We start from the raw sequence: 21,582 nt of genomic DNA, 5'->3' as shown, positions 1-21,582 counted from the left end.
CTGACTTTCAAGACTTTATGTAGGAATCTATCCTCGTGGCTCTTGTGAACTGAGTTGCACTTCAAGAGGGGATTCTTGCGTTTTCTTAGATCTTAGAATTTCTCAATCTACCATGGGATTGGAGGTAGATACATACGATAAACGTGAACAACTTGAATATAGTGGTTTACACATTATAAAAATGCCTCACATTGACTCAAGCATTTCTGATTTGGCAAAACATGGAGTCATTTCGTCCCAATTCCATAGATTTTTCCGCCTTTGTACAGCTAAGGAGTCTTTTATCACTCAATGTAGTAATTTGCTCACTTTACTAATACACAAGAGGTATAATCCAAGAAAAATAATGAAAAAAGTACGCACAATCTTAGATTTGAAGTCTTTTATCTATGGTGTATCGGCCTTAGGTATGTTTAGAATGATTGAACATAAGCTGAAAACAAAAGTGGGGAACTGAATAGCCCGTTCTTTTTCAAGTTTCAAAAGAGAGTTTGATTGAGTATGCATGTGCTTTCTAAATTAGGATTGTAATTTTGCGTCTTTGTAGGAAGTGGTACATAAGTGTAAGGGGTCCATTTAGTTTTTTATGTTTTAAATGAGAGAGAGAGAGAGAGAGAGAGAGAGAGAGAGAGAGATTTTATTCCTGTTTTTTGGAAGATTTTGTTTTTTGATTTGCTTGTTTATTTTTGCTTAGTCACCTTCTTCCTTTCTTGTTTTCTTTCTCTTTTGTTTATTTGACGTGTTTTAGTAAGAACTGGGTTTGCCCAAGAGACTCTGTGGGTCTTTAGAAACCCAGTATAGCTGCTTATGCTTGGGCACTGATGACGACGTAAGTGTTGCTTTGCTTGCTAAGTATGTCTTCCTTTTGTTTTTCAAGAAAGTTATTGTTGCCTCTTTTTTCTTCCCTTTCATTTTCTGTGTAGATTTTCGGACTTTAGAACAACAAAAAATCTAAATTTGTATGATTGGATATATTCTAGTCTTACAAAGGTATATATATTATTTGTGGAAAGGAATGTCTTGAAGCTTTATCTTTCAGTCCTTTCAGTGCATTAGGAGAGATGCTAATAAACTAATATTGGCAAGGATAGTTTCAAGGGGATATTTGTCAAATCGAAAGCACTCTTAAGATATGCATCCTCAACTTCTTTTCACTCATCAGCAAATGGGAATTTATGTTACTCAAGAACATATGCTCCTTTTTCATATCCATTCAATAGGAGTTTGACTGCGCAAGCAAATTTAGGACCATCTTGATTTCTAAAATCTACTCTCCCATCTACTTTCACAATCCTTTTCTCCCCTCCTGATCTACCCTTGTAGGAAATGCCACCCATGCTCATTTCTTGGGAGAAATCCCACATACCATTTGGGTGCTTGCAAGTCCAAATATGCACGAAGTAAAGCTTCTATGCATATCTCAAGGCAAGGAGGCGTAGAAGAGATTGAAGGGGCACTTTGGATGGCACGTGTGTGCGCTGCATTATCTGCAAAGTTTTGTCACGTCACACTCACTGGAGACGTGTGTGCTGCTGGGCCACTGTTAATGAATTTGGCTTAACTTTTTATATGAGGATGCTTGCAGGCTGCTGCGTGTTTGCTCAAAGGCATTCGTAGCTTGTTTTGATGCACAGTTCACCATCTTGTACTATGATGTGGCCTCTACAGGTTGCTTGTTGTGCCTGGTCTTCTGCTTCTCTGGAATTGCTGCAGTGCCTGCCTATCTTGGGATAGTTTTATATTTGTGTGAGTGTGTGTTTTGTGCACGTGTGGGTGTGTACATGTATGGATGTATGTGGGATTTGTATTTGAGTTGCTAGCCTCAATTGTGACTAGTTTGAGCTTCATTGAAGCTTAGAAACAACACTTTGCTCTTTAAACATTTATCTTCCTTCTCAAGCTCTAATATTTCAAATAGAGTAACGGGATCGGGAAAATAAACAAAGCATGATGGAAAACCTTATGCTTTAACACCAAGATGATGGAGCATGAAGAGAGGCCTTTCAATTAGACTAATTGCAGAAGACCAAAGAGGGAGACTCTCTCCAAAGTACTCCACAAGAAATCATATACAAGAGATGTTCTTTTATAGCTCTAGGGATATTTCCCCTTTAGTCATACGCTTGATTTTTGAAAGTGCTTTTCTTTCTATATCACTGCTTTTCTCTTGCCCTTATGTCATCTTTTACTATTCTTTCTCTCCCTTTTTTCTTTCTCCACTTCTAATTCTGTTGCTCTCTCTTTTCCACGCATCTTCTCTGGTCTTTCATTCCTATTACATTGCATTTCCTCACTACATGTTCACTCCATCACTTATCATTCATTAACCCCATGGAGTTTTGTTTTCATCATTTTCCAAACGGAATCCAAGAAGTCTTTCATGCAACAGTTACATTATGAGTTTTTTGTGTGTTTGTAGGACCACAAGTTTTGTAAATTTCTTAAGGTAGGCATGCCTTTTCCTCAAGATTAAGAGACCAGATCTGTAACACTTTGTTTATTTAACTTGATCATGGATCGTTAAGTTATTAAAGTTTGATTTGAAACCTTCTAGATTGTTTATTGTCAAGTTTCTTTTCATCTTTTTGGTATTTTTCTCAATAGATGGAATGTTTAAAAGAAAGAAAGCTATGGGAGAGCTTGTTAACTACATATGAAGTAGTGAAAAACTTGTGTTTTCTAAAAATAGTATTCAAATGAATGCATATTTGGTGACTGTTTCTTTGTGAGTTTCATGCAGGCTATTGTGGATGAATGGGCATCGAGCCTTTTTCGGGTAGTTTCTCTCTCCGTGTGTGTGTGTGTGTATCAATTTTTAGACTTTGCAGATTGTGTGGAGCAGAGGTTCTGTGTGTGTGTGTGTGTGTGTGTGTGTGCGTGTGTGTTTGTCAGTGTGTGTGTGAGAGAGAGAAGTGTGTGTGTGCAAGTACGATGACGAGCGACGGTGAGTGAAGGCGCCCGATACCCTCCCAGGTCTCTCCCCCTTCGTCCGTACGTCCGTACGATCGCCGTACGGACTCTCCCGACGTGCAGGCCCGTACAGCTCGCCGTTTTTCCGTACGTTCGTACGGTTCTTGTCAGCCCTTCTGTACGACGCGACACCTTCAGTGCCCTCAGCTTCCCCGTACCACCCTGTTTCTTCTCGTACAGTTTCGTACATTTCCGTGAGCACTCCTTTGTCCGTACAGAACCCTCGTATAGCCTTCCCGCTGTTCCGTATAGTTCATCCCGTGTACGATCCTCCGTACAGGTTTTTCCATACAGCACCCCTTCGCCCGTACAGTACATTCCGTATAGTTCGTCCTGCTGTTCCGTACAGCCTATCCCGTACAAGGCCTTCCGTACAGTTTTTCCGTACAGCCTCTGCCATACAGTTCTGCACCTTCTCCCTGTGCCTTTCCGTACATTTTCTCTGTCTGCTTTGTCTTTCACTCTATTTCTTCCTTGCTTTGCCATATCTCAATCATGGCTTCGGGTTCCGATGTCTGTACATATGTCTGTACATATGCTAGAAAAGAAAGATCTGCAGATGCCAAGCGTCATCCTTCTCAGCCTGCATCACAGGATGATGAGCTTACTATGGAAGCTCAATATGTGTTTGACACACTTAAGGATGACTTTCAGCAGTCACGATAGGAATGGGGCAAACCAGTTCCGAAGGTCACATACAAATTGAAATTGCCCTCCCTTGTGAATCCTCTCAAGAAGCTATCTCAAACCGCGGTAATTATTTTCTTTCCAGGAAGAATCCCAGCCGCCAGTGATGTTGCGCAATGGATCAAGTCTATCCTTGGAGGATGTTTTGTAGAGGGTGTCTATTTTGCCTCCAGAGGCTTTTATGAGGTGCACTTATCAGATGCTTTGTGCAACCAGAGGCTCCTTGAGCTTTCTCCCCTCTTCTACGGAAAGCAGATGGTACATGCCATGCCTTGGTCCCCCAACAAGGATTATTAAAGTCTTATACGCCATCATTGTCCTGTATGGGTTGAGGTTGTTAACTTCCCGGATTATATGCATGAAGAATTGCCTGTCCTGGCCGCTTCATTGGGACAGGTCATTTGTCCTCCACGCCCCATGGGAAATCGTAACAGATTCTGCATTTTCTGGGACACTGACACACCTACCCCTCCTTCTATTGCAGTGGAAGTTGAGGGTGTGCAATTGGGGAAAAAGTTTTTTGACTTGAAATGGGGTGTATTTGCAGGCGCTTGCTTTGCCTGCCACAAGTTTGGGCATCTAGCCTCTGAATGCCCAATGGTTCTGCATCAACCCCCTCCTAATGCCTTGCCGCCCCAGACAAGGGAAAAGAATGAGAATTTGCAAGCCAAGGCAGCAAATCGAAATGGAGCAAAGAATGCTAAACCAGTTAATCAGGTGCAATCACTTGCTGGAAAAGGGAAAGAAAAAGAAAAAGAGAAGATGAAGGAATCTGTGGGGACAGATCGGGATGGTTTTCAACAGCCTAAGAAGGTGGTTGTATTGAAGCAACGCCCCTTTCAATCTCGGCAATGGGATGCTTCTTCTCCCTTTACCAGGACAGGCTTCTACTTCAGCTCCTGTCCTTCAAAATTGGGTGGGGTTTTTGAAGAAGGGTATCCCCATATGTGATTCTGAAGAAGGGGAGAATGCCATTTCTTTTATGGATCATGAAAGCCTGCAACCCATGCAAGCAGAGGCTTTGCCTCTTTGATATCTTGTTTCATACTTATACTTTCCTGTATATATCTCTTTCATGCATCAAACACTTAAGTGCTTTACATACAATGTACAGAGCCTCTGCAATGTCTCAAAGTGGAGGCTTTTCTGGAATTATGTACATAAAATGCAGCCAGATATTGTTTGTTTGCAAGAGCATAATCAATACTCTAAGGTTGGTCATCATGATCACTTTGGCGGCTATGATATATATTATGCTGGTACCACTACCTACTCAGGTGTATGCATAATGGTCAGACATGAGCTGGAGCCTCAGTTAGCATTCAATGACAGCAGTGGCCGATGGATAGTCATACAATGTAATGTCAATGGCGACATTCTTGAGCTTGCATCAGTTTATGCCTCCCAGACCTCTGCCATGAGGGCTTCTCTATGGGATTCTTTAAGCAAATATCCATGGAGATCCAATGCATTTATCTGTGGAGATTTTAATAATTCTCCTCTGCTGAGAGATAACACCACTTCAAGATCTCATATGCTTTCATCGGAAAGACAGAAATGGGATAGCATGCTTCTTTCTATGCAGGCTGAAGATTTATGGCTGCTTCTACAAGGGTCAGTGCCCGGATATACTTTTCATCATAATGCATTTACAACATACTGGGCAAGGCTTGACAGATGGTATTTGTTCTATCCACAACAATATGCAGATTTTAGCCTTCATCTCCTCATAGATTTCTCATTGGGCTTGTCAGATCATGCCCCATTATGGATAAATCTGCAATTTGGTATGCCACTGGATGATTTGCCGACTCTCTCCAGCAGATTACTGCATGTTAATCAGGCTTATCTTCGACATCAATATTTCCAGCAAATGATCAGATTTGCAATTCATCCCTTGCTTTTGCATGCTCAGGAGGACATGAATTATGCTTGGGACAGCTTTGTCTCTCGTATACAGAATGTCATTAGGGAGTATGGAAACTGGCACATGGCTACATGGAGGAATGAGGTCAAATGGGCAAAAAGGACAGCACAACAGTTGACTGAATTTTCACATTTAAGGCCTCTATCTGAATCAGAAAATGATTCCCTCTCACAAGCCCGGATCAAACTGACTGATAATGATCAGTGGAAATTGCGCAAATGGCAGATTAGAGCAAGAATGAAGCCCCTCATGGATAAGGGCTGCTCATCAAAAGCCTTCTTCCAGGGCCTGCATGCCACTCGAAAGAAAAACTCATGTCTAAGGGTAAGGAAGCTAGATGGCTCTTGGATGCACTCTTTCTCTGATCTCCAAGATGAATGCCAAAATTACTTCCAGACACTGTTCTCTACCCCTGGCTCCCCATCAAATCAAATGACTGATGCGAGGACTGAATTTCTTCAATATGTTTCTGGGATAGTGGAAATGGATGATGCTCTTTTATTTGAGAGACCTTTTACTGACATGGAACTTGATAATGCATTGTCTCATCTCGGCAAATACAAGTCCCCTGGCTGGGATGGTCTTACGGTGGAATTTTATATTTCTTTTTGAGATGATTTGAAAAATGTTCTCTTACAAATGATCAATGTTGCCTGGCAAGAAAATCAATTGCCGCACCTTTGGAAGCATGGCATAATCAAACTTGTGCCAAAAAAAAATCTATGTGATCATATGTCAGATTGGAGGCCTATTACTTTGATGCGTGTAGTTTACAAACTCATTGCCAAAATGATTGTGTATAGGCTTCATGGGACACTGAATGCGGGCCTTCATCCTCATCAGTATGGGTTTGTGCCGCGAAGACAAATCCATGACAATATCTCCAATGCATTGACTGCAATTGAATATGCTAAGTACTCGAATCAAGATGTGCTCATATTGCAGGTAGATATCACTAAGGCATTTGACACTGTTCAATGGGATTTTATCTCTCAAACCATGACAAAGTTGGGCTTTGGTCCCAAGATAGCAAATGCAATTTATTGGCTTTATTCTGGCTCTACCTCCCAGTGCATTCTCGGAAGTCATCTATCTCGGTCATGGATATTGGGTAGATCAATCAGACAGGGCTGCCCCCTTAGTGCTCTTTTCTATGCCATTGCGACTCATCCCCTCCTGATGTATCTTGATCATCTTACAAGCACAGGACAGATGACCGGTCTTAAAATCCCTGGGGCTGCATCTTTTTTGGCACAGGCATATGCTGATGATTCCTTCTTTATGCCACATAACTCTCCTCGGGAAGTCCGCATGCTTATGACCACATTATCATTGTATGGATTAGCAGCGGGATTGCATGTCAACTTTGACAAATCCAAATTGCTTCCCCTGAAACAATGTGACTGGCATTCTATTCTCTGGCCTGGTCAGATAGTGCATTCCAAATAAGTAGTCAGGCATTTGGGATATCCTATAGGATGGCATATCACCAGGAAGCAGCAGCTAAAATGGATCTTCCAAAGACTTCAACATAAATTGGAATATTGGAAAATTTCTACTTGGCCACTTCATGTCAGGCTCAGAATAGTACAGTCTATTGTAATGTCTTATGTTCAGTTCTTTTTGCCTTTGCTACATTGGTCCTCTAGAGATATCTTAGCCTTTATGTCTCAAGCTATGGAGCTGTTATGGAGGACAAAAACTACTGTGAAAGCATTGAGACTGCTGAAGATGGAAATGGTGTGCTCTTCTAGGATGCATGGAGGACTTAATGTTCTAAATATCAGATTTCATGTACTTGCAAGGAAGGCGACTATGCTCCATACCTTTTTCCGTCAAAAACAGCCCTGGACTTGTATGATAGCATCCATGTGTGTCAACATGAGGACAACTGCTTATGGCCATTGGACTACTGATCATTGGGAGGTTGTCATTGGGAGATTTGTAGGGAAGATTCCTGGCTGCCCTTTCTCTACTGCTCTGATACTGGACTGGAAACAAGTGCTTTCTAAAGTCAAATGGGCTCCTGATAATCACTCGGGGACAAACTCAATGAGGAAAGAAAGTATTCATTGGAGTGCCATCTTTGACATTCCACTTGCTTTACAGGAACCGGTTCGAGCATATAATCTCATGAAATTGGGAATTAGATACACCAATGATGTGGTAGATGATCACGGCCATGTCTTATCTTTTCCTCAGGCCACTGCCTCTTATGCATTGGGAATGCATCACAGATTGGTATGGAAGAAAATTGTTGATCTCTTGCATCCTTTTCTACCTATTCCCCATGTGGCTGACACAGACAGGCTTATGGATTGGCAATTGTACCCCTCTGCTACATGCTCTCGTCCTATTCCTCTGCCTGTTTTGACCTCCATCAAAGTCTACAAGCTTCTTCAGCCTGCCCCTTGGATTCATCAATATGCTAATACTCTGTGGCATATCAGGCAGCCCCTTTCATGGTGGCGGAAGAATCTCCGACTATTATGGAGGTGTAAAATGCCTTTGAAACAAAGACTCTTTCTTTGGAGATGCATGACCGGCACATTGTCAGTGGGAATCACACTTGCCAAACGTCACATTGTACCACCCACCTGCTTACGGTGTCACGTTCCTTCAGAGATTGTCCCTCATTTGCTTTGGCATTGCCCGTCTACTCGGAACCTCCTTGGGAAAATTTCAGATCATCTTCGCCTCCGTTTCCCGAGTCACATATTTGGGAAACATTTTTGGTTATTTGGCAGATTTAGGAGGTCTTTATCTCAATACTCACTCTCTCTCTTGTGGGTGAGATATTGGGCTCTTTGGACACTCTGGGAAGAGCATAATTTGGCATACTTGGGCCGCCAGTTTCAAAAGTCATATGAATCTTTCAGAGCCTCATTGCGGCAATCTTTATATGATGCCTGCCATGAGGGTGATATACATGCATCTTGCATTGAGCTTTTCTTTTTATGCTTCTGATCTTTGGGATACTCTCCATCTTGGAGACTTTCCCTCTTGTAAAGTTATGACAATATAAATACAATGCACTGGATTTTACCAAAAAAAAAGTGTGTATCAATTTTGAGTTTTGAGTCTTGAGTTATGATTTTCTTTGTGTTTTCTTAGCACTCTGCAAGGGCCTTAGCGAACCCATTGCTTCAGCCCACTGCGGCATCTACTGTGATTGTACTTTGTCTCATAGGCCCGCGAGGCCGCTTGAAGATGTTAATTCCTGGCTATTAGGATGTCCTGATGCGGCACTCTAGTCCCACCTACAGCCCTTGACCCTATCGAGAAACCAACCCCCCTGCACGGCACTTTGGCAATGGGTGGCGATGACATGCCCCTGCTTTGGCACCTGTCCAGCAGCCTCCTAACTTGATGATCTGCCTCACACGAGGTGGGCACACCCACATAGCAGCACTCACTCCCTATTGTACATACAAGAGATGTGAAACTCTAACAAGCAGATGTATAAGCTAGCTGAGGAGCCTGCCTATGTTATTGATTCAGAGATACAAAGCAAGGCCCTTCTAGGCAAGCTCATTGTTCGTGGTTTGATGCAATGCACCGAGTTGGTAGCAGCTTCATCAATGTGGCCTTTTCTGGAATAATAGGAAGTATTAGGGGGCATGGCATGCCTCATTCAAGTGGGTTTCTTTCTATTTCTTCTCTCATGGACACAACTCATCTTTGCTAAGTAGTTTGATGTGGATTTGAGTCGCCTTCTCTATTGAGACCTCAATGTAGAGAGTCGATGGGAGGAAGCTGCTCTAGCATCCCTAGGCTAGGTATCTAATGACCAGATGTTTGGAGCCTATAAAGATGTCTCGATCCTTGGCATAAATGCTGTCATTGGGGTTGATTGGTGGGATGTCTTCCCTAGACTCCATCTCTCTCACAACATGGGAGGGACAAGTGTCTTGGATAGGCTGTCCCATGTGGGTGAGGGGAGCGAGGCACAACTAATGTTGGCTCTCCCAAATCTCATCCTAGTGGAGGCTAGAGCTGGAACCTGCACTTTTTCAACTTCTCCAACACAATGACGCGCTTTTATGACAGGGAGTTCATGTGATTGCTAGACAAGTGTGTGGCTGGATGATCTATCCCTCTACACTGCGGTGTCTTTGTCTAGGAGGTGATATGGTATAAGGACAAGCGCATGAGATTGTCAACTAAGGATCTGAGGCTTCTTCCATATGCTGTGCAAGTAAGACAGCAAACAGACCATGGGGCAGAGCAAGACACCCTGGTTGGGCACACGTGTATCATTCTTAGGCAGGGAGCTTTTGCTTGTCACCATATTCATGGGCTTGGATCGCTGGCCCTCCTCAAGCGGGCTCACTTGTTTCCCACATTGGGGGAGGGGGGAACTCCAGTGTAGTCGACTATCTCATGGGATCTCTTGCCCTTCACTTCACATATTATTGACTTTCTATCTCACCACCACACCTATTTGTTTTTTAGTATATCCACACCACTGCCTACATCACACACTAGGACACCATCCACACACACTTCTTACTATGAGATGCACTTTGATTACAAATTAACACCCCAATAATTTGCACGTCTCTCCGATTTACTCAGAGAATTTACAACATAATAGGATGGAGCCACCCTGATCACATGCTCTCTCCTTGAGGCTGCCCTACATAGTTTCTCACACACCACTCGAATGTGGCTCCCACCTCTCGACTTAGCACTCCGAGTCGAAACTAAGCATCACCTTCCGAGTGAGGCAGAGACCATACGTGAGTACGGCCGTCTGGTTGTCGGAGGAAGCACAGTGCCGAGAACCTACAAGAGTTGGGATACGATCACTTCCAGGACCCTCGGACAAAAACCCTTCTCATTGACTCTTTGGTCAGCACAGCAGGTATGTATAACAACCCTTTTTGGGAGCCAGACTTATCAGAGACAGATTGGGCTCGAGTTGAGAGGCTTTAGGCTCTCATGCTTTCATGGATGATTTGTAGGACACCTTCAGTCCCACATCAGATAGTCCTAGCTAAGTTTGGAGCATCCCTACTACATCTCAAGACAATGTTCTAGGTTATCACGTATCTCTACCCCATTAGACAATATGGCTCCTGCAACACACGATGACATAGGCTTCCTTGGTTGGCCTTGTCCTCATCCATAGCACTGGCGGTAGAGGGCGACCATACGTGTTGGTATGCATGCACATGCAGATGATTTGAGAGCCTGGGGCTCCATATAGATAGTTTACCTCCCTTCCAGTACAACGTCGAGGCCCCTTCCATCCCGTTTACAGATCACGAGGTAAACTAGGTCATCCAAGAGGTAAACTTGGCTGGCACCTTCGGAGCTCTTTTTGAAGATCAATTTTTACAGAGACCACTGCCTGCGCATTTTAGCAGAGGGCTTCATCGATCCGTCAGTATACACACGGATTCACCTCCCCCACTCCTTGAGGATATCTATCGGACAGTTTTGTGTGTCATCACACTGACGTCGTATTGAGAGTGGTTGGCGGAGGGCATACCCACAGAGGGTCAGATCTGCATTGTGTGCGATCACTAGGAAATTGAGTCAGAGGAGCACTTTGCTTTCAGATACCCGTGTACTATGAGATCAGAGGTTGCTATCATTGCCTCTTCAAGGATAGTTTTGGACCCCTATCCAGTCTTCTATCCTACCAAGATCAAAGGTGCTTGGCAGCCTTCATCCATGAGGTTGTTCGATGCAAGGAACGGTTGCTTCAGGTACATAGGTGAGATCAGGGTATACAGCTAGACTCCTCTCAAAGCATGATCATTGAGTTTTTTCAGCTGGACAGCATCGACCAGCAGGACCCATGAAGATAGCTTATGTGAGGACTTGAGCCAAAGATACGATAGACTCACCAAGGGACTGAGGCATATTAGGGGACCTCCCCCTCCCCTCCATGCTCACTAGACTGGAGACATAACCCTAGCCATAGCTAGGAGACCACAACGGACTGCACACGTCGACAGCCACCAGTGCTCCATCATAGGGTTTATGCCACCAAAGCAGCCTCACATAGTGACGAGCCATTCACAAGGTGACGCCTGGTCAGCTCCCATCCTTTGAGCTCGAAGAGTTTTTTTCTCTAAGTATTGGATTTGTGGGCAGATAGGATACCAACTGGCCTTCTAAACATTTATAAACAGACACAGAGAGAGAAAGAAAGAAAGAAAGAAAGATATATCAACGTCCATGGGAGACCTCGCAGGCCTACAGGACAAAGTGCACAGAAAAGCGAACTCATAAAAGCCTCAGTGGGCTAGGACCCTTGCTGAGTACTAATCTATGCTAACAGAATCATAATCATATCAATTAGTCTATCCAGGCGCTGGGACGAGAGAGAGAGAGAGAGAGAGAGAGAGAGAGAGAGAGAGAGAGTTTATTAAAAGTCTTTGGAAGACCAAAGGGTATATGAGACTAAAAGAAACCTTGTACAATGAGTTGAGAGAGAAAAATACTTTTTCTCTCTCATTCTTTTTCTTATTTTCTTATGGAGATTTGGATTAAATTTTGTTTCTGATCAAGAATCTTGCACTTATACATAAGCTATTATTTCTTACAGGAGATGGATTATCAAGCAGAAGCTCAAAATGGCCTGCGGTTCCGGTATGCTTATCTTAAACTAGCTTCCAAAAATAAAATTCAATGCATTCTAAGTTGAAAGTGGCTATAGGAGCTATTATATGATTTCTTGTTGTCAATTCACCTAATGATGGAAATTTATGTCTCAAAGCTCTTACTTGCACTACCTCTTGCCTCCCTGCTCCCTTGCTGCCTCCTACCTGCCTGCTTCCTTGCAGCCTCCCGCATCTCTCCTTCCTTGCTGCTTCTTGCCTCTCTTCTGCCTTGCTGTGCCCGAATCCCCTCAAATTTTTTGTGGAGTGGGCTTGATGGTTCACTAAATACAAGAGCCATTGTGGCTTGGGAGACTTTGATTCTCCCCAGGCAAGAAGACGGCCATAGTATTTAGGGATTGCGATTTGTAGTGCAAGGCCTTGCTTTGCAAGCTTCTGGTCAAGGGCTTTTGCCAAGACATCAGCCTTGGAAACATTATTTGCATACAGTCTTTGCTCTCCCTCCTTGGATGGGGATCTTTACCTCGGGGCATCTTAGGGTTCCTTTCTCTGCTCTTATGGATTTCATCCTGAAAGATTGGGGTAGGATTAATCTTTGGATAGTCCCTCCCTCTTCTCTAGGAGGGAGTGATAGGCAGCATGCCATGTGAAATGACATCATACTTCATGATCATGGCAAACCTCTTAAACTTTTGGTTACATGGGAGAGAGGACCCACTTCCTTTCTGCATTCTAGAAAGGATTTCAAAAGCCTTACGGATGATTGCAGCTTGAGTTGGTAAGTTACCTCAGGGAAAGTGAAAGAAGAATTGAGCAAATTGATGCAACCCTACCCTTTGATTGGTTTTTCATAGATGTAGACCTTACCATCGCTCTACATAGATTAGGTATCCCACTCCAAGTCATAGGGCTTTGATGACGTTCTTGGTTTTCAATGTTCATTCCAAGGGCAAGTTATCCAGGTCCAGGAATGAGGATATCCTTGCAGCCATTGTATATGAGCCTGTCAGACTTTTAGGTCTTGTAGAGCAATGTTTCTTGACCAGAGTCACTGAAAAATGTGTTTCGGGCTGTAGAAACGTTTCGAAACGTTTCTACCCAAAACGTCTCATCAAAACAGCTGAATGGTCTGTTTTTTGATGCAACCCTAAATTAGGGTTCTAGGTGAAAAGTGTACAGCCGCCTTTTTTCATTTTCTACCCTTGCCATGTCCTTGCGCCTATTTGATGCTCCTACTGCGCATCCTTGCCTACTTGCTCAGCTGCTCTACCACCCTACTATGGTCCACTAGCCTCTCCATCCCTTATCCCTCATATTACTAAGCTCTCACATTCCCTTTGCTTGTCCACTAGCCTCTCCATCCCTTATCCCTCACATTCCCTTTGCTTGTGCTCTCATCTTGCAAGTGGGTCACTGCAGCTTGGGCTGACTGCTGCATATGAGAGCTCTTCTCTCCATTTCATTCCCTTATCCTCTCCATCCCCTTCCCTTGCAAGTTGCAAGTATGATCATTGATGCCCAAACACTAGAGCTGGTCCCATGTGTACAATAAAATCTTTGAATACAAGTTTGAGTCCTCACAAGTGTATTGGACTTCAGTATTTCAGAGTATATGTATTGCTACATTCTATAATTTACATATATTAATTATGCACGTTTCTAGATGAAACTCCTTTGTGAAATTTGAAATGTTTCTAAAAGAAAGCTTGAATCCATTTCTAGAAATGTTTCTAAAAACATTTCTGGCGACTCTCTTCTTGAGTTCAGGTTGGTACCTAGACCCAAGCTCGGATCACATTCCCCTGGGTTCATGGAGGAATTGGCTTTGTGGAGGTGTCCCCATAAAGTGTTTGTAGTGGGACCCGAGGGAGTGGAAGTAGATTGATGTAGGGAGCCATCAAAATAGCCTCCCTTTCTTTGGCTACATAGTCAGCAATGCCAAGAGGCTTCATCTGAGTCTTAGGGGTTGGAAGCCCATTAGAGCTCCTCATTGGGAGAAATTTCAGATTTCTAAAGTCTTGTGGAAATCTTTTTGGAGAAGACTCTAGAAGTCCGTCTGGAATAGAGAATTCACTATTCTCTTTTGGATTTCTCTTCATGGAGGGTTTGCAGTAAACCTATGGAGATCTAGGTTTGGATCAGCCCCTACTTGCCCTTGCTGCCTTTCTGTTGAGGAGTCCATTCAGCATTGTCTACGGGATTGCAGACATGTGAGGTGTATCTGCAAGGAGATTGCTAGACTTTCGAGTAATTTTGTTCCCTCCCCTTCTTCATGACCTAGGGATCGGTGGCTTGGCTCTCTTTTCTTGTCCCCTAATCTGTTATGAGAGTTGTGACTCTTCTTGGGCTCTTTCGGTTCGATGACAGTTTGTCGAGTCATACTCAGTGGATGATGTTCCCCAATCTCCTTACAGACTTGCACATGCCTTGGTGGATACCTTTTAGGAGATTTTAGAGAGCATTTTAGCATGGCATATATGGAGATCTAGATGCACAGAGGCTCATGATGGCTCCTAGGTCCACCCTTTGCAGACATTGGCTAGTATTTGGAGAGATACTGTGCACACTTTGATGCCGTTCGGTTGAGCATGCAGGGGTCTTCTCGGCAGCCTCTGCTAGGAGGAATATTTGTCTTAGGGAGTGGAGTGGCTCCCCTTTATCCTTGGAGTCCAGCACAGGTTTGAGGTTGTTTCAACGTCAACCTTGGTACTTTACTAGCTCTTCTTGATGAGTAGGTTGTTTGCCCACTCAGGCTATTTTGTTTTTCATGCTATCTATGATGTATTTCTGCCGCGAGCATTTCTCTTGGGGTTTTTTTCATGCATAAAAAAAGTCTTTTCATTGAAAAAAAAAACTTGCAAGCAAAACATTATTTGTTACTTTTTTTGTTTTTTTGCAAATACTTTTTTCCTCAAAACATGTTAATGCCTGTGTAGGAAAACATTTGGATGTCTACCAGATGTTGTAGTGCCAGAAATGCTTCCAGAATTGTCTAGCCGGAGAGTTTTAGTAATGGAATGGGTCGAGGTAAAATTTTCTCTGAAATTATCTATCTTTCTCTTTTCTGGGAACATGTAAAGTTATCCTCTTCTCATTGATTTAATATTCAAGTTGATGCAAATATGCAGGGGCAGAAACTGTCCGAAGTCAATGATCTACATCTTGTTGAGGTACGGAATGTCATGAGGTCTACACTTGCGAAATATAGAATATTTTAACACTGTACTAGTCAATTAGATATAAACTACACATGTATGATGCTTGTATGTCCGCCATGGCTGGTGCAGACCTCAAGTAGTGAACATCTTCCCCGGGCACGGCAGTTATGTACTTTGGCAAATGGAAATGACAATCTTTTACATTGTTTTGTTTCGTAAATGTTCAGGTTGGCGTATACTGCTCGCTGACTCAGCTTCTTGATAATGGATTTTATCATGCGGATCCTCATCCTGGCAATCTTATGCGGACCTATGATGGGAAGTTGGCATATCTTGGTAAGCGATTTGTCTGCCTTCCTAACACTATTATATTACTAATCCACATGATGATAAAAGGAAACGAAAAACTCAATCTTAGCGATTTCTTATTGTTTTGATGCGCCAGCTAGTGTTTGTATTACTCTGTTAAATTAATAATCTAATACGAGAATATGATTGCAAACCCCTCGATGATCACATGAAATATATGTGCTGTTCGCAAAAGAGAAGAATGTTATATGTGATGATTGGTAATTTAGAATAATTGGTTTGTACAAGTCACATTAACATTAATTTTTGTGGCTAAGGAACATTCTTGAGAGGTGAGACCAACTTCAGAAACATATTTGGATGAATACTGTTTTTGTAATCCACAAGACTATTGTTTATTTTATACAAGCAGAGTTATGCTTAAGATTGTTTACTTATATTTAGTGTTAATAGTTGCCCAGCTCTTGGCATGGATCCACAAGACTATTGTTTATTTTACACAAGCAGAGTTATGCTTAAGATTGTTTACTTATATTTAGTGTTTATTGGCCACCCTGTGAATAGTTGCCCAGCTCTTGGCATGGAAGCTATACCTTCTATGCTTAAACAATGTCAGTTTTTCATTCACAAGGTCATAGATCATCCTCCATGACTAGCTTAGAAACTCAAGTTTCCTATAAATTCTAGCAAGCTCATGATTTTCGCTTCTTGTACATGCTGAATATAATTACGTGAGCTGTACATGTTTCTCCCTTGTTACTGCATGTGGAATATAGTTACTTTGAGTTGTACATGTTTTCCCCTTGTTACTGCCTGACGATTGCAATGTCTTCCAATATCTTCTTAAAATTCTTCAATTAATCCAAAGATACTATTTTTTGCAGATTTTGGCATGATGGGTGAAATTAAGCAAAATCTTCGGGATGGATTAATTGAAGCCTGCTTGCATCTGGTGAACCGTGATTTTGATGCTTTGGCTGAAGACTTTGTTACACTTGGGTATGTCTTATCAGCATGCAAGATCTCATGTGGTCTGTCATGGTGTATTCCATTCTTTTAATGTTATATCTGGTCTTCTTTGATTATATGTGTCTGTAAGATGACACAGTGTGGAACTTCTTGTGTCTTACATCAGCGTGGAAAATGTGTGACAGGCTTCTACCTGCAGCTTCTCAGATGAGTGATGTGTCAAAAGCCTTGACAGGTGAGGTAATTCTTAGAAAGCAAGATATGTTTTGTCCTGTCTATTTATGGTTGGTCATAGCCTTAACCGATCCTGTAAGTAAGGAGGCAGTTGTTTTCTTTAGGAAAACCTTTCAGGCTTGATGCTTGTGCAAGTATGTTTAAAGTACACGTTGGCACAGTTCTTCAGCAAAATGAGAAGATTCTGAAAAGCATTAATAGTCAACAAGTGTAGCTGCTTTGGTCTGAGGTCTCTTTAGCATACTCACACCCTTCCCAAATGTTTATGATAGCTTCTAAAAGGTGACGTCCCTTGATGAACCCTTTTTGCTCTGGTAGTATCCAATCTTTCATTTTGTTTTGAATCCTTAAAGCTAAAACTTTGGCAAAAATCTTGTAACTGCAGTTTAACATTGTGAGGGTCTCCAAGTTTTCAATTCATCCTTAGGGCCTTCCTTAGGAATGGATGAGCACAATTTTCTAGCAAAAACCTACGAGCAGAAAAGTCAGAGCGATAATTTTTGACACCAACCATGCTAATATATTTCTCAAAGGAATATACAATTCTTTCTTAATTTATGATTTATGGAACCATATACTTACTTATTATCATTATAATATATATATTAGAAATGAGATTTCGATTCGGAACTCCAAATGCTGCTGAGTGCCACAGGAGGGTGGAAGTGCATCTTCCTCCAGTTTTTCCAATCATTGGAGACTTTTATTTTTTCTGTTTTCTTGTCTCACATGTTCAAATTGTAGTTCGTAATTGTTGCAATTTAGGGTCCATTGTGCCACCTGTAACCCCCCATATGAGGAGAGCACTGGGACTTGATACCAATGTTAGATTGCGGGGTCTGAGATTCTACTGTGTGAGCATCAGGTTTGGATGCCACATGGGTAGATTAGGTGGAGGGAATCATCCACAAGGCAAGTGTGTGGGCAGCACTGTAGGCTGCCGCATGAGCTGCTACATGGGCTGACACACAGTCCAAGACTAAGGGCTGGTAACAGAGTTTGAAAAGAGTACATACCTGTACGGATGTTGCAGCAACAGGTACAGAAGGTGGAGCAGCATGAAAGGAGGCCTGCAGGCTGCACAATCATTGTATGGAATAGCTGCAGGGCCTGTGAGAGGGCAGACTGGTTGGCAGATTTGCAGAAAGGAGCAGCAGGGCTGGAGCAATGGCTATGGCAGGCTGTGCACAGAGATATGGGCAAGAGAAGAAAGCCCATAGGTCTACAGACTGGTAGGTCGCTGCAGCAGAAGCCAGCAGCCTGTACAGAACATTACAGACTGCCAAAGGCAGTCTTGGACAGGTCAGCAGCAGAGGTGAAGATGGCCTTATATAGGCCTGGTCTAGTCAGGACTCGGGTCAGCACAGACTGGGTCGGCCCAGTTGTGGCTGGCTGGCTGGACCTCCAGACTGGCCCTCTATAAAAGGCTTCATTGGGGGCCATTTTGGTAGTTCAGACAGGAAGCAGCCCTCACCATTTGGAGCAGATCTTGGTGCATACCTACAGCTAGTAGGAGAGCATGTGGTCTAGTCAGGACAGGTCAGCAGCAGAGGTGAAGATGGCCTTATATATAGGCCTGGTCTAGTCAGGACTCGGGTCAGCACAGATTGGGTCGGCTCTACTGTTGTCCATCTCTTGAATTTGGTGCTTGTGGCTCTCTCTTGTGGACAGAGAAAGTTTCAAGTTTTGAATCAAATCACTCCCTTCTCCTCTCTAAGATTCTTCCGTTGCACACACCTTAATCCATTTCTGTGTCCACTGTGTGGACAAACTAGCCGAGGGTCTAGGTTTTTCTAACATGGTAGGGGAGCCCCGGCTGGCTATCTGGAGAGCTGTGTGACAGTGGTGAGCTTGGAAGTGAGATCTAAGAGACTAGGGTTTCATTGGAGGCTAAGATTTGAAGATGGGAGGCGTATGCCTTGATGATCAAGCCATCTACTAAGAGATCAACATCGACAACTGAAAGAGGAAGGCGACTTCTGATCAGTAGCAATCTGACAAGAAGGTGAGTCCTTGTAACAGTTCACCCTGCAGGTGCAGATGGTGAACCACATGCTGATGCTTATTTCAATTTTTGGTTCGACGGGGAAGCTAGATTGGGCAACCTACCTGATCTGGAAGATCGAGATTCGGAGTCACATGGTTGTGCGTGGATTGTGGGCTATAACGGAAGGATGAGATTCAGAGGCACACAAGAGGAAGTTTCAGCATTATGTTTGTTGGTGGGCCTAGTTGTTGTGGATAGCTCTACAGAGTTGTTACTTATAGGTGATACTATCAATGAGGACTTCTCAGGGAGGGAATTGGCCACCGTTGAAAAACATCCATGAAGTACGGAGCTTTCTTGGTTTATGCTAGTACTACAGGCGGTTTATCCGCTATTTTGCTGAAATAGCATCGCCTCTCCATGCCCTACAGAAGAAAGGATTGTCATCAGATGGGGTTCTAAGGAAATTGCAGATTTCGAAGAGCCTAATGAGAAGCTATGCTGTCATAATTTTGCCAGACTTACGCAAGCCCTTTGTTGTCTAGTGTGATGCCTGCGGGAACAGCATAGGAGGAGTACTTATGCAGGATGGTAGAGTGGTTGCGTATGAGAGCAGAGTGCTCACCGATGCGGAGATAAATTTTGGGATATATGAGAAAGAGATGGCAGCTGTCATACATGCTGTTTCTACTTGGAAGCATTACCTCATAGGTGCTGATTTCTATGTCTAGACGGATCACCAATCCTTAAGGTACTTTCTCACTCAGTGAAAGCTGTCAGAAAAGCACATGCGGTGGGCAAACTTCCTCTCAATGTTTCATTTTCAGATTGTGCATGTGCCTGGCAAGAAGAATGTCGTTGTAGATGCACTTTCCAGGAAGTCCACTCATGATGCAGTGTCAAAGAAACTGCAAGTTTCAGCTGTCACCATTGCATACCACAGTGAACTTGATGCCATGAAGGATCAGTATGCCAATGATGACGATTTTGCAAGGATTTATGATCAGTTGGTTGAGGGCGATCGACATGAGCACTATATGCTTAAGGATGGATTTCTGATGATGCGTGGTAGACTTTGTGTCACAAAGCAATTGAGGCCAAAGGTTTTGATGGAGAGTCATGCCCCAACATATGCAAGACATCAAGGCATGGAAGCCACAGTCAAAGGTGTGGAGCACTTCTTCTACTAGCCGACTTTGAGGAAGGATGTAGAGGCTTATGTCAAGACATGCATCACTTGTCAGAAGGTAAAGTATGATAGGCTTAAGTCAGCTGGATTGCTATAGTCATTGCCCATTTGTACCTTTGTCGTCCGTACCCCTGGTCCGTACAGCAGGTAGCCTTACACTGAAGTCAAAGGATATGCAGATTAAGCTTCTTCGACAATCTTACAAGTTGAAGGGCACCAAAGTATGGATAGCAGAGGAGCTTACACAAGCTCAACTTAAGATTAAGGGAGCTGAATTAGCTAAAGTCAGGGCGGCCATAAAGGATGGAAAATGGGTAGTTTACCATGAAGGCGTAGCACTAATCAAAGAGTTCAAATCAAAACCAAAAGACTCTCAGTCTTAAAGTGATGTATGGCTGGCTATTTACTCTTCCAGACTATCATGTAGGTATTCTAAATAATGGGGGTGGCTTTTTGCACTCCTTGGGAGCTGCCATGTGCCCTCCCTAAAGCAGATGTACTAGAGGGTTTCTTGCTGTTCCATAGACCTTTTGGTCTCCAGTGGACATTAATAAACTTTCTTTCTTTCTTTCTTTCTTTTTCTTTCCCCGCTCCACGCATTTCTTGGGTCTCCATGCATTTCGAGGCAGTCCGTACAGCTGTATGGACTGCAGGTGCTGCATTCAAGGTCCCCCGTACGGACTGTACGGGCCATTAAAGCAGCTGTATGGCCATTAAAGGCTGCTGTACGGATATGTTCCACACTGTACGCAGTCCTAAAGGCTGTTGTACGGGCCTGATTTGGCATTGGTTTGCTGCTTGCACACCTCCTGAGACAGCTGCACATACCTCGAGGCTGCTGCCCACATCCAGAGGTGTTTTTGCTCGCTGAATTGCTGCTGCATGCTTTCCGAAGCACTCATTCCGAAGCAGCGCTGTCAGTTGAAGCTGCACGGGTCAATTCCAAGCTACAGGTGGATTTTGCCATGGAAGATAGCCCTTCTTTGCTCGCCCAAGCCTCTACACCCGTGAGCCTTGCTCGTCTTTCTGTTTTCAGCTCTCTGAATCTGTATCTCTCACTTTCTCTCTCTTTCCCCTTGGTTGGAAGTCTTTTCTACACTCCTGGGGGCTTGGGCAGAGGATAGGTACAGGAAAATCTTGCCCCTCTCCCATGGACAGCGGGTATGGGCATTCTGACTTCCTTTTGGTTTGCGTTTGATATCGTGGAAGTTTGTTGCTTTGCATTTTGTTGTATGGAGTTCTTTTTGGGCATTACAGGCTGTAAGTAGAAACCCAGTCACAGAGGGTATACCTGGCTTGTGCCAGAGGAACAAATTGGTTGCAGCTTCATGCCTTGAGGCAATTTGAGCATGTCCGGGAATTTGTATTGATGCCTTGTCATAATCAGGTGTCACAGTTGATGAGAAATGCTTTAGTTTTGACCCTGGCACTTGGGTACTAGTGGTGCATTGTAATTGGATGCAGGCAGAGGCCAAGTATTGGCTCTGGCAGTGGAAAATGCAAGCAGAATAGTATAAGGGTGCTCCCTTGTTGTAAAGCGGAGTTCCACTTTTTGAGGAATTAAATAAATACCGAAA

General features: G+C 43.3%; 2 protein-coding genes across 6 annotated transcripts in view; both read left to right on the top strand.

Moving 5' to 3' along the window:
- The window catches only part of LOC147882156 (Protein kinase superfamily protein), a 125,136-nt gene that overhangs the window by 24,410 nt on the left and 79,144 nt on the right, over positions 1-21,582 (top strand). For all 5 annotated transcript variants that reach the window (XM_087401571.1, XM_087401572.1, XM_087401570.1 and 2 more), the window contains 7 exons: positions 2,741-2,776; positions 12,147-12,190; positions 15,096-15,186; positions 15,288-15,329; positions 15,545-15,653; positions 16,511-16,625; positions 16,781-16,830. In XM_087401571.1, coding sequence (XP_087257697.1) covers positions 2,741-2,776; positions 12,147-12,190; positions 15,096-15,186; positions 15,288-15,329; positions 15,545-15,653; positions 16,511-16,625; positions 16,781-16,830 — 487 coding nt within the window. The remainder of the gene's footprint in view (positions 1-2,740; positions 2,777-12,146; positions 12,191-15,095; positions 15,187-15,287; positions 15,330-15,544; positions 15,654-16,510; positions 16,626-16,780; positions 16,831-21,582) is intronic.
- LOC147882157 (uncharacterized) lies at positions 7,262-8,551 on the top strand. Its single transcript, XM_087401249.1, has one exon. The coding sequence runs from the start codon at positions 7,262-7,264 to the stop codon at positions 8,549-8,551; it is 1,290 nt and encodes a 429-aa protein (XP_087257375.1).

Source organism: Dipteris shenzhenensis, chromosome 30 (assembly GCF_047967505.1).
Source record: "Dipteris shenzhenensis isolate YYH24624 ecotype China chromosome 30, Dip_SZ_1.0, whole genome shotgun sequence".
Lineage (NCBI taxonomy): Eukaryota > Viridiplantae > Streptophyta > Polypodiopsida > Gleicheniales > Dipteridaceae > Dipteris > Dipteris shenzhenensis.
Note: the sequence above shows the minus strand (reverse complement) of the source record. Positions and strands in the feature narration are given on the sequence as shown.